General features: G+C 36.4%; 1 protein-coding gene and 1 pseudogene across 1 annotated transcript; one reads left to right on the plus strand and one right to left on the minus strand.

The window, feature by feature from the left end:
* Positions 1-33: 33 nt before the first annotated feature.
* Positions 34-7,553, minus strand: LOC121751711 (annotated as a pseudogene).
* A 1,901-nt stretch (positions 7,554-9,454) lies between these two features.
* On the plus strand, positions 9,455-10,615 carry LOC121751712 (F-box/LRR-repeat protein At3g26922-like). The gene is made up of 2 exons (XM_042146509.1): positions 9,455-10,348; positions 10,433-10,615. Exons 1-2 carry the CDS (start codon positions 9,455-9,457, stop codon positions 10,613-10,615), a joined length of 1,077 nt encoding a protein of 358 aa, XP_042002443.1.
* The last annotated feature ends 2,538 nt before the right edge of the window (positions 10,616-13,153 follow it).

Raw genomic sequence — 13,153 nt, forward strand, 5'->3', positions numbered from 1 at the left:
AACAAATGAATAAAGTCATAATCGATGCGTCAATGAAGCAAGAATATTGGATTTGAATTCTAAACCGGAGTATTTAACATAGCCTGTTGATTTCCTAACATGCATCCCTCATCAAAATTCGTCCTACAAAATTGTAGACTGACAAAACACTTTGTGTAGTAGCAGAGGGTAGGGGGAATATTCAAAATGCCAAATCTAATTTAATTCCATAATTCTCTCTACCACATCTACTAAATATACAGTTCTCTACACCATCCAGCTTCTGTGGCTTCTTACATCTGCAAAGAGAATACTTTCGTTAGTTATTCTGCGTCTTATATTGCAAGTGTATGTGAAATATGGAGAAATTGTTGCTCAAAACGAGTATTTACCTTCAGAAACTTTGCTGGGCTTTCCCTCCTTTTTAAGAAAGAGAAAAAATATGCTAACGACATTGTTTGGTTAGTCAATCTTGGCCTCATTAACCTCCAACTTTGTAACTCGGCTTCGGTTCTGAACCTTGATTTAATCTCACTGGATTCCTCAATAGCTGCTGTGACACCCGGTCCGCTAAAACTAGATGTGAGTCATATAATTCTTCTTTTGAACCATGCAAAACAGGGCGTTCAACCTTGTTTCTACGGTTGCCATTATCCCGTGGAACAGATTCCAGGGACAAATGAGCTTGAATAAGTCCTCGAAATATATCAGGTTTATGCTCCTGAGAGCCATTTCCACGTGCAGGAAAGGACATTGCTAACGTACCACTGCCTTCATGCAAATTGTTCAAATGGAATTGTTGAATTGCACCGAGGTTGCCTCCACCTGGAGGAGTCGAAGCGCCAGATGCAGCACGAGGGCTTGATATTGGAGATGATGATAATCTTCCATTAATGTGCTGTGGAGATTGTGAACACGAACGAGGACTTGCAACTGGAGGTACAGCACAGGGGGTTGTTTCTAGCCATATATGCATCTCTGCTGAACCATGAGAATGAGAATCAGTTCGAGACTGATTAGGTGAAACTGAATACAACATCTGACTCTAATTTATTATGTCGGCGTTCGGTTGCCATGACTAATATCATGAGACTATCCATCTAGGATTAAGTTGTGAGATTATTTTAGTTGAAGGGGGGAGGCTATGACTAATTATCATGAGACTATCCATCTAGGATTAAGTTGAAGGGTTCAATCTTATGAACCAAACTTGATACATATTTAATCATGAGATTTAATCTTGCCAACCGAACACCCCCTATATGGATTATGGTGTCGAGCAATGAGCTTTATGCAAGACCTCGTAATGGTGACAATCTCTTCCCATAAAGATACACAACAAGACACAATAGTCACTCTTATACTACTCATCCTACTGAATAGATGTTTAGTATGATATGGAGCACTGCCTACCACCTCTTCAATTTTCAGTTCTTCTCGCATAAGTAGCATAACCCCTATAACCATTTAATACCTATAAACAACTCAGCTGCTAAAAAGACTTGAGGGTATAATAGCAAAACACATAAATCATGTTTTGACTGACAATCAGAATTTCAGCAACTAATGTAGACTCAGAATGCTACAGCACAAGTACACCATTTATGCATACCATAGTAAAAGTTGCATTTAACATCATAAAATGACATGTTCACGTGTGTGCGTGTGCGCATGAGTGAGTGACAGACAGAGAGAGATACCTAAATCCAGGAACACTTTTTTGGGTTTTAGAACGACCGACAGCTCCTGAGGAGTCCAAACAAGGTGGTGTTCTGGAATGTCCAAAGCCCTGATAGAATTCAGCAAGTCAATTAAAAGATAATCACCCTCATTCTTGGTAATACATAAACATAGGAACACTTTTTTGTTATGTCACCTTAAAAGAAAAAAATCTCCAGATACTAAATGAGAAATAAGATGCACATAACTATATAACGATCGGAAATCAATGCCATCCTAAGACTTTTCTCGATTAAATCATTTAAAGTCTCGTACTGTTATACATAAATCACGAAAGTAGATTTCCATTGGAACAGTCCGATTAAACCTAAATACTAGTAATGGAATGTACATTCTTGAAGGAAATCATATGCACTCCAGTGCAAGTTGGAAGAGATACCAGTGCTCTGACTTCATGTGTGAGTGTAGGTATTGGCTCCATAGGATCAGCAGTCAAAACAGGTCTCTCCAGAGAAACAGAATTTTTCACAAAAGGATGCTCCAGGAGTTGAGATGCTGTAGGACGATTAGACGGATTGCGCTGCAAACACTGTTTCACAAAACTCCTCCCCTCTTCTGAGAGGTGATTGGGGATTTCTGGAAGTTCCTTGCTATTCCCAATCTTAAACATAGCTGCAACCTTCAGGAAGAAATCACTATCATTATTTTTGAAAGCAGATTCTTGTACATGTAACAATGATGTAACAGTAACATGTCAAAATTGCAAGAACATAAAGTTACCCCTTCGTAGTGACTCCAAGGTGGTTTTGTTGTAGCCATTTCCAGAACTGTGCATCCAAGGCTCCATATATCCACCGCTAGGTTACAACCACTAGTATTCTTAATGACCTTTATATTAATACAGTAACTAGAGTTGGCTGAGATGGGTCTAAACAACTAAAACTAGTGAATCATCTTTCACAAACCTCAGGTGCCATCCAGTATGGGCTTCCCTTAAACGACAATGGACTGGATTGCCCAGTTATCTGCAAATAATAGATTTGATTCAGATTTAGACAAACTAAACGAGATAAACAGCCATTTCTTTATTTATTGAGTATTGCATAATTATTATTACTGTTCCAAATTTACTATAGGACAATGGTGAATACTTACTAAATAATTAACACAGATAGTCACCTATTGAGGGGCTATGTTCATCAAATAACCTTTATATTTTGTTTGGAAGCAAAAACAATAACGACGCTAAGTTATACTAGAACCATCCAGATAGCCCCAAATCAATAACAAGATAAAATTAAATCGAACCAGTAGCTTAAGTCTGTCGCAAATGGAAACCATCGAATAAAGTGCAAGTGTTTACATGTTTCGCCATCCCAAAATCTGCCAATTTTACCCGCCCATTAGGGTCGACAAGAATATTTGCTCCTTTTATGTCCCTGACCAAATAAATATAAATCCAATCAGCACACATAAAATCCCCAACTTGCCCAAGTTAAGTGTTGAACAAGAAACCAAGGGATAATATTAATTTCAAACAATTTAAGTTTAGGCCACCTATGAATTGTGTTTTTGCCATGAAAATAAGCCAGCCCCGATAATATCTGTTGGGTATAACTTCTGATTGCTGCTTCACCCAATTGCCCATACTCTTGGAGAATTTTGTAGATAGAACCACCGGACACAAACTCAAGGTATATATAGAGTTTGTCGTCTACCTGAAGAAAGAAATGACATCAAATGGAAGTCAAAAGATCTCATTCCCAGAACTATAAAAAAACTTCATTTAATTATATGTTAATAAGGAAATAATGCATGAAAATGGTAAGAAAGCATCATGATAATTATTAACTAAGTTCAGAAAAATGCTTGCCATATATCACCCAGAGAGCATGAATTATCAATCCAAGAAGATATGATACTTGTCCTGTATATTTCAATTACAAACATATGAACTGCAACATGAGACAAAACAACAATGGAAACTTTTCTCCACTTCAAAGTATTTATATATAACCAGGCCAATCTTCTACTGAGCTTTGGATAAAGAAATAAATAGCAATAACAGACGATAAAAAAAGACTTACTGTTTCAGATCCATAATATTGCACAATGTTTGGATGATGGAGGCGACTTAAGAGTGCAATTTCCTGCAAGAATTACCAAGTTATGGAAGCAAAATGGCAATCGGAAAAAATGTATCATAAACTTATTCATGCTATCTCAGGTAGATGTCATTTTTCTCTTTCTAATTAAGAGCTCCAAAAGTTTCCCCATTGCTTTTTATAGTAAGAAGAGTCCAGAAACCTTACTTGTCCAAGTTGCTGAGCAGATTCCCTTGACTTAGCATCATCAGAGAACAACGTGACCTCCTTCATTGCACACATCTCACCACTTTCACTGCAGCCCAAGGAACAAGAAAAGTGAACTTAAAGTGGTAATTGGTGAAGTAAGAAATTAAGTAAATTATTAAAGCACTATAACCAGTCCTGAGCACAGAGTGATGGCAAAGCCATTAGATGTTTACTAGGTACATAACAGAAGATATTAGAAGCACATTTAGAACTATGGCGCTCTAGTTGGGAAAGCAAAACTGTTACTCTCCCGGTCCCACTATTTATGGAACATTTCTTTTGGGCACAAATATTTAGGAGATTTGTAAAGTAATGTAAAGTGGAGAGGGACTATATATTATTTAAAGCTGTGTGAGTAATAAAGATGTCTTAAAAAAGGAAATGAGCCATGTTATTTAGGATGGCTTAAAAATGAATACATGCCATGTCTAATGGGATGGATGGAGTATTAGGTACGCTTCATAGAGAAGTGCTATGCATACTATGCAGTGTCATGTTGCTATTCGAGTATTAATATAATGATTAAAGATCAATTACCTATTAAAACCCAGATAAACATGGCCAAATGTTCCTCTACCAAGTAGCCGCCCTTTCTTCCATCGTGAACCTGGGCTTGGAGGATTATCAGTCCTACAAGGACTGCGCATAATCCTTGGAGAAGTTCCTGCTGAATACGATGGAGTGACTGAGGAAGCATTAGAACTTGTTATTGGAGGAAGAGGCAGCCGATGGCTCTGCTGCCTTCCATCTTCAAGCCATGCTGTAGGTGACTCAGCTGACGCCCCCCCAGCACAAGGATGCAGAGGTGTCACTGTACCACTGTGTACTCTTGAGCTGGGACCAGGGCTCGTCATTCTTGGGCTAGGTAATGGTGAACATTCAGGACTGCACCTGCTGTTTGGCCAAAAGAGCTGGCATGTTCCATCTCCTACAAAAGAGCTGTGCCCTGAATTGTGAACAGAACTCGGACTTGAGCCATGCCCAGATCCAAGTAAAGACAAATCTGTATATGGCTTTCCTAGCCAGACACCACCATTCATGATAGGCTCGTGACAAAATCCCCTAAGTGGACTTCTAGAAGGACTAGACATTGAGCTGTTTGGAACACATAGATTAGGAACTTGTAAACGGGAAACTTTAGCATCTACATGCCTCTTCTTAGGTGATGCAGGGCTTGTTTGACAATGCAGTAAATTATCAGCTGGTGGCGACATCTCTTTTGAACTCATTTTTTTTGGCAAAGGGGAATCGATCCTTTTGCTTCAAACTATTTGAGCAATAACATAGTTCAGTTAGAGGGAAGATACATAATAAGTGTTTCATATTAAAGAAGCAGTTTGGTAAATAAATAGTACTGTTGAACAAACTCACCCAGAAGGACTAGCTGCATCAGATTTAATCACACTCTCATAATCTGAAGCTTCAGGGCTTAGGAGGTGTGAGTCAGATGGATCATCAGTATCACTGGAACTATCACTACAACTAGAAGCAGTTGCCAGGTCCTTTTCACCAACTTCAGCATGTTTTCCAATTTTTCCATGCCCAGGCTTGGGAAGGGGATGTAGGACTGTGGATTTGGAAACTCTATCAGCTGGTGGTCCATTTAATCCCCTTTCCCCAGAATCAGTACGGTAGATGTTAGTGAAATGGCTCCCCGGAAGGGGAAGTGGTTGCGCCTGGGGCCTTTCACCAAAGCTCTGACAACGTGATACTTGTTTCTACGGCGATGGAGACTGTGAATCTGTTCCCGATACCTTCTGTAAGGTAGTATTACTGCTTTGTCTACGAGGACCCCCAGATCTAATGCATTTCCTGCTCAATGAATCAATGAAACTTTCTACATTTGATTTCTTCTTCACGTCTTTGGAAGATTTCCCCCACCATGTAGGCATAGTTAATATACAACAATAACTTCCAATCCTGAAGCAGTAACTTCCTTGGATTGAACAAACTTGGCACAGAAAAGGCTTCTTTATAGATCAAATACATATACAATGCATCTTTAATTGTTGGTTAAAAATACAGGTACTGCTACAACCTGCAATCAGAAACCGATGCATGAGTTTCAAGGAATTGTCTCGCAGATGCATGAAATGTTTGGAAAAAGCATTTATGATTTTCACGGATTTGGTACAACCCTTAATAAGTACGGATTGTTCGCATTTAATGCAGTACAAAAAGAGATTTATTTAATAACCTGTTGCATAATAAAGACGTCACGACAAAAATGTAAGCACACCATCTCCATAGTCCACCATGACAGTGAATATATAGGCTACTTTAATAAGAACCCCAAATATTATCAGTATATTTTGGTGGTCTAGATTACAGCTTTCTTTTTACTGGATTTATGGGACAAAGTCACAAAAGTATATTGATCCATATGTTCACCAAATCGGGTGTCCAGTTTCTAAATCTTAACATCACAAATTTCCAATAATGGGACTTTCTAAAGCCGGTGCATATTCTTAAGTAACTACAGTAGTAATATACTAAGCACAACTCTTGAATCATTCCACATGAACAGGGTATACAGTTTAGAACTATTTAATCACATATTAAAATCCAATTTTCTGGATCGCATTAGAGAAAACATATAAAATCAGATGACCCATGGTTCACGTCTTAGTGCACTGGACTCGTGAAATAATTAGCATTCTCCATCAAGACGAACAAATAGAGTTGATACTCGTAAATGCCTCGCCATTAAAAAAACAGAGATAAAGTTCATCAAATATATGTGTGGGCAAGTATCTAGATGTGATCACTAAGGCAACAATACAAAAAAATTTGAAAGACCTTTCATTAACTCGTATGTCCTACTAAATAACAAACTATTAAAAAACTAAACGCAAAGCTCCTAAACATCTGAGATTCTTAAGACTCCTGGTGCCAACATAGAACTTGACAAGATATTTAAACCCGCCCCAGTATATGATTCCAGAATCAGATGAAAAATAGATTAAAACTTATATAGCACTTGGAGTAGATAAGAACTTTAGACCCCCAAATGAACAAACAATTGGGGCTAAACGTCGGCTTAGTAAATATTTGCAAGCTTATGCAACTCATAGACCCTTCATTTCATCGAATCGAAACTAAAAATGAAATCTTACATAATCAATCAAGGGATGCACATCGATCATAAGGAAAATACACCTGAAAACTGACTTCGAAAGCGCCAAAACGTCTCAAAGTATGGCAATAGAAAATGCAACCAGAAAGGAAGAGTAAAAACGCATAACCCTAACACAAAAATCACTGTTTGTGAGACTGAAATGGGATTGGCAGGAGCTTGTGAATTTATAAGATTAAAATACAGGTAAATACGAGGAGAATCACAGTATGAATTCACATAATTTGAGAAGAATCAAGTAAAATGCAAACCCTAATTAATTGCAACTGCACTCACCGGAGTGAGGGACAGGACGAACCGGACCAAATATTTTGTCTGTGCTCACAGAGTCAGACGCTTACTAAAGAGTTGCAGAGAGATATTTTTAGACAGCGAAAGTGTAGGGTCTTTATTAGGAATGTAAGAATGTATGCATGCCCCTTGTTGAAAGTTGAAACCCATTTGACAATACATGACTGTATTACCGTAAAATCTAATGGTCATAATATAATTTTACTTGAATAATTAATTATTACTAATACTACAAGTTTATTCTTGGTTCATAGGATTTATTTATCAATCACGACAATATATATAATAAAAGAGATATAGAGAAAAGGTTACTAAGTTATTTAGTGAAAAAATGAAATATGCCTGTTTCTGCCTTTCCGGCTATATAAATCAAATCCAAACTCATTTTTCAATATATGTACATCAACCATTAATTTTTTTATAAATCATTTAAATCAAACCCAACGCAAAAAAAAATTACTAGCAATTAATATTATAATTATTAGTAACTAATATTAATAAAATAAAATGAATTTTATCCACAAATAATGAATACTTTGAAATAAATAGAAGATGAATTTTATTTGAAATATTATAATTATTTTATTTCGGTTATTTAGATAGAATTATACCTAGAGTCAATATTGGATAAGGAAAGATTAAATCATGCAAAAAAGAAAGGTGTTCGGTTAATCAGCTAATTTTTAACATACATACCCAAATTTGCGAATTTACTAAAATAACCTTAGCTGCGCCAGCACATTATATTAGTAATAATTAAAAAACCTCTTCATTACATCACTATTGTATCCATCGATGACTCACTCACAATATACTCCCTCCGTCCCGCACTACTTGCACTTATTTTCTTTCTAGACGTCCCAAGTTATTTGCACTCTTTCCATTTTTAGTAACAATTTATACCTACAGTCGTAATTATTGACTTTGTCTATCACTCATTCCTTAATCTCCGTGTCCAAAAAGAAAGGTGCGAATAGTGCGGGACGGAGGGAGTACTATTTTTCTTCCATCGCACACGTTGTCTCCTAATTTTAATTTATTCATTTTCTCTTTCCACCGTCATTTTCTCTTTCCACCATCTTCCCCATTTTCTTTTTCGAAAATAAATTTCCATCATCATCATCCAATTCATAAAACCATAAACACAAAACACCCTCCAAAGCTTTAATATGCACAGGAAATAAAAGATGAGGGGATACAAAAAATCATATACGTGCCAACACTAATTTTTTTTTCTTATATCATTATATACCTAATTTTCTCTATTGGTGAGAGAAAGTGGCGAAAGCAAAGGTAAAAAAATGAAGGAGAAGATTGTCTTTAGCCAAGATAATATTTGTCGCAGGGGAGGGAGCCGGACCTGGAGTCGTGCGTTAGTAACGGGTCTTGTATACAGTTGCGGGCCTTAACAAGAATGAATCTTGCAAACCAAACGGCAGATTGTATGGTTTGTCAGGGGTAGTCGGGTTGTATCGGGGCAACCGAACGGTGCCGTAGAGTATAATTATAAGCCCAGCCCATTAACCACAATTAAATACCTAAACCTAAACCTAATGAATACTGAACTTCTTCCCCTTCCTTTATCGTTTTCTTTCTCCGCTTCAGACGATATCTTCCGCCAACCATTCTTCATAAATCACTAAATAAGGTACGTCTTCTTGCCTCTATACGAAAATAAAAAAGGATTTCTTTGCAAATGGAGTATGGTTGGAGGTCAATTCAACCCCAAAAATGGGATCTCAGTATTTAATGTATAAGTGGCTAATGTAAATTACAAATTCTATACTCAATGTTTACATGGGAAACGCTACTCGTAAATAAGAAACAAGTAAATAAGAAACAAGTAGGAAATATAAGAGAGAGTAGAGTAAATGATTGAATAAAGTAAGAGTGATTAGATGTTTTATCTTTTGTTAAAAAAGGAAATGGACAGACTAAAAATGAATACAACTCAACTTTCTTGAGACGGAGGGAGTACCAGTTTTTCTAAAGTGAATTTTATTTGTATCATAGAATGCAGGAAGAGGAAGATCGGATTAGCCAACTCCCTGATGACATTCTTCTACTCATCCTCGATAAAATCGACATATATGAAGCGGTTAAAACAAGCATGATTCTCTGGAAAAACGTGTGGCGTTCCCTCCCCGGCCTCCGCTTCCACTTTCGTCCCGACACCACCCCCCGCCTCGTCCACTTAGAAGATTTTACCATCCACTCTAGCTTTGTTTCCCAGTTGCTATCTCACCGTGACGCCGCAGCCGCCGTCCACGACTTCCACCTCTTATTCGACGGCCCTACCCCCGATCCACAATGTCCATGCGGAGTTGACAGGGAATTCTTGGACGAATGCGTGCTCTACGCCATCAATCACGGCGTTCAATCCCTTCGCCTCCACTGGCCCACCTACCGCAAACTTAGGCTTCCCGCAGCGTTTCTCACCTGCGAGACACTGCGGGAGCTCGAGCTCAGGGATTTGTTCTGCCCGGTTAAACTACCTGGACGCTTGTCTTTACCAAATTTGAAAACCCTTCATCTTCACACCCTCTTTTTGGGCTTCGACGATCATCACCATAGGATGGACCCCTTTTCCGGCCTCCCACAGCTGGAGAAACTTACTCTCATCAGGTTAGTGTGTGATGGCCTTGTTCTTATAAAGGCTCCAAAGCTTAGTCTTCTTCAAATCGAGGATTATTCTTTAGAACTAAAAGAGATATCGGCCCCATTGCTTACCTCATTTACATATAAGTCTTCTAATGCTTGGGAATGTCCAAAGCTGAATCTCCCAATCTTGGAACAAGTCTATTTAGACATTCATGCGAGTTACATTGAAAATCATACCAACTTTCTTAGTATGCTTCACCAATTTGGGAATGCCACCACAGTTTCATTGACTTCCAACACTCTGCAAGTACATTTCTCTCTCTCCTCGTATACATATACTAATAACTACTGTGTTGCTTACATGTATCTTTGGGCTGTTTGAAATTGATAGATTCTCGAATGCGAATTTGGTTCCTCTGAGCAAACTCCTACTCCATTTCCCAACGTGAAATGTCTCAAAGTGATGAAAGGACGTTATGTAAATCCCATAGTGTGTCCAAGTGTAATAAACGATTTGACAAGGACTTTGAACTGCGAGGTGGAGCTTTCTCCTAGTGTATTTGTTAGTGAATAATTGACAAGAAATGTACAACTATCTAAACTCCTTATGATAATGTAGTGCAAGTCAGTTCATAAGATATTTTCTCTTCAATTAATAGTTCTCCATTGTTAATGGGAACTATTGTTGATTTTTTAAAAAAATGCATTTTCCCTTGGATATGATTTGTTTAGTCTTGAAGTATTAGTTTTTAGATTGTTTGTATTTGATGTCAGAATGTATTTTTTTAATCTCTTTATATATTATAGATATGTATGAAGTATATTATACAGACTCGGACGCATACTAAAGAGTTCCAGGAAAATATTTTTAGATATATATATGAGAGAGAGAGAAGCGTATGCCTTTAGAGCATCTCCAAGGAAAAATGTTTATCATCTAAATGTATCTATTTACCTTCTCAGAAAGAGAAATATACCCTTCTTAGAAGTAACAAACTCCAAAACAAAAGGTATACAGAGAGGTAAATTTTTTATAAAATAAAAAAATAGTAGTGTAAGATTACATTCCAAAACATAAAGGTATATAATGTCTTAAATATCTTCCTTTCATGAAAAAAAATACAAATATGATAATTATAAGATTTTATACCTTTCTCCTTGAAAAAATGATTTCCCATAAAAAGAAATTAAATATTATAAGACTTTACTTCTCCAATTACCTTTTTTTTAAGATGCTCTTATTACAAAAGTAATTATCATGTGTATACATGCCCTTTATTGACGCCTAATTGACATTACATGACTATATAACCTAAGAATCAAATGGTAAATAATAATAGGTTGATACCAAAAATGTATAGACTTGAATAGAAATTCTAAATTCAAACCTTTCTTCTACAACATTATTACAAAACCAAAAATGCAAAAATAGTCTTAATTGATGATATATGTTTTAACATAAAATTGAAAAAAAAAGTGAAAGAGAGAAATAAAAAATTACTGAAGTATTTGGTGAAAAAGAGAAAATAGAAACTTTATCATAAGCAGACAAAGACTAGTTTTAGTAGATATTCGAAATAGGAAAATAAGATTATTCGTGAACGAGTAAAATATTTATTACTAATAAATTTTAGAATCGTAAATATACATATGTTTATCTTGGCTGAGATGTGATCAATTGCTAACTAATTAGCAATATCAATTTTTAACCATTAGATTATGAGATCTAGTGATTGATATAATGCAAGTGGAAAATTTAAATGATTATTAAATAAAATTAAAGGGCATTAATATCATTCTCTCTTTTTAAAATTATCATAAAATTTTAAACTTATGTAACTCTCTCGATTTAAATTATTTTTTCGCAAAAAATATACCAAATTAAAGGTAATTTTATAAGGATTCTAACGAGATCTCACTTGCATATGTTTCGACGACATTCGGATGATAAAATTTGATGATTTTTGTTTCAGTTTTCGTATATGTTGATAAACATATATTTTTTTATCAACAAATACATCAAAAAATCTCAATATAATGTATATAAAATTTCAATATAATGCATATAAAATCTCAATATAATACATGTGAAATCTCAATAAAACTGTGTTGATATTTTATTTACTATTTATTGAGATTCGTAAGATTTAATCTCATCCACTCATTTTAGAATTTAAGGGTAAAGATTTGGTCTTGATTTGGTATATGTTGATAAACATATTTGCTCTTGATTTATTGAATTATATGGATATCTAATCTCAGTATTCAATGTGCAAGTGGTTTATGACTAGGCCCGTAAATGTTTGAGACCACCACGACGTAATCTTAAAATTTAATAACAATTACAAAATAAAACATTTATATTGGGAAATAAATAAGAAAATAATTAGACCCGGCCTAAATTTACTTGGACAAAATAAATTGGGCTTTGTAAGAGTACATATCGGCCTGATATATTTGGGCCCTATTATTCATGCCTATAACAAAAAATATTTAAGGAGGAAAATAAATTAGGGAGTTTGGGAGGGGGCGGTCGATTTCCAAGTACGCCTTGAACAATTTATCCATCTCCGCCGGAGTGTACGGTGTGCGGACACCGCCACGAGTAGGAGCCGGCGGAGTTTGGGAGGGGGCGGTCGGCCTAGGCTCCGGTGTCCACCCGTATCGCCCTTCGGAGGCACATTGGTCGTCGATTGGGTATGGCCGGTAGCCACCCGGAACGCCCGAATCTTGGGTTTGAGGAGAGGCCGAATATTCCATTTCCGGATTAGGAAACGGTTGTCCACCAAACCATTCGGGGTTCCAACCGTGAGAGGGAGGGTGGTCATGGCCTTGGCCGGACATTGTTATGTTGTAGGGTATGAGAGAATGAAGATGAAAATGGATATGGGAGGATGAAGATGAGATTGGATATGGGAGAATGATGATGAGAATTGTGTAGTTTGATGTGAATTTTTGGGTGTGAAAGTGGGGGTATTTATAGATGAAAGTGTGTATTTTTGGGGGAAAAAAATAAAAAAAATTAAAAAGTGGTAAAAAAGGTAAAAAACGGATATATTTTTTTTGGAAAGTGATTTTTTTTTTTAATCGTTTTTTAATTAAAAACCGATTT

The sequence above is a fragment of the Salvia splendens genome, chromosome 10 (assembly GCF_004379255.2).
Source record: "Salvia splendens isolate huo1 chromosome 10, SspV2, whole genome shotgun sequence".
Classification (NCBI taxonomy): Eukaryota; Viridiplantae; Streptophyta; class Magnoliopsida; order Lamiales; family Lamiaceae; genus Salvia; species Salvia splendens.

Coding starts and splice junctions, on each gene's coding strand:
- LOC121751712 (XM_042146509.1), top strand. CDS start 9,455: ATGCAGGAAGAGGAAGATCGGATTAGCCAACTCCCTGATGACATTCTT. Junction 10,349..10,432: donor TGACTTCCAACACTCTGCAA/GTACATTTCTCT, acceptor TGAAATTGATAG/ATTCTCGAATGCGAATTTGG.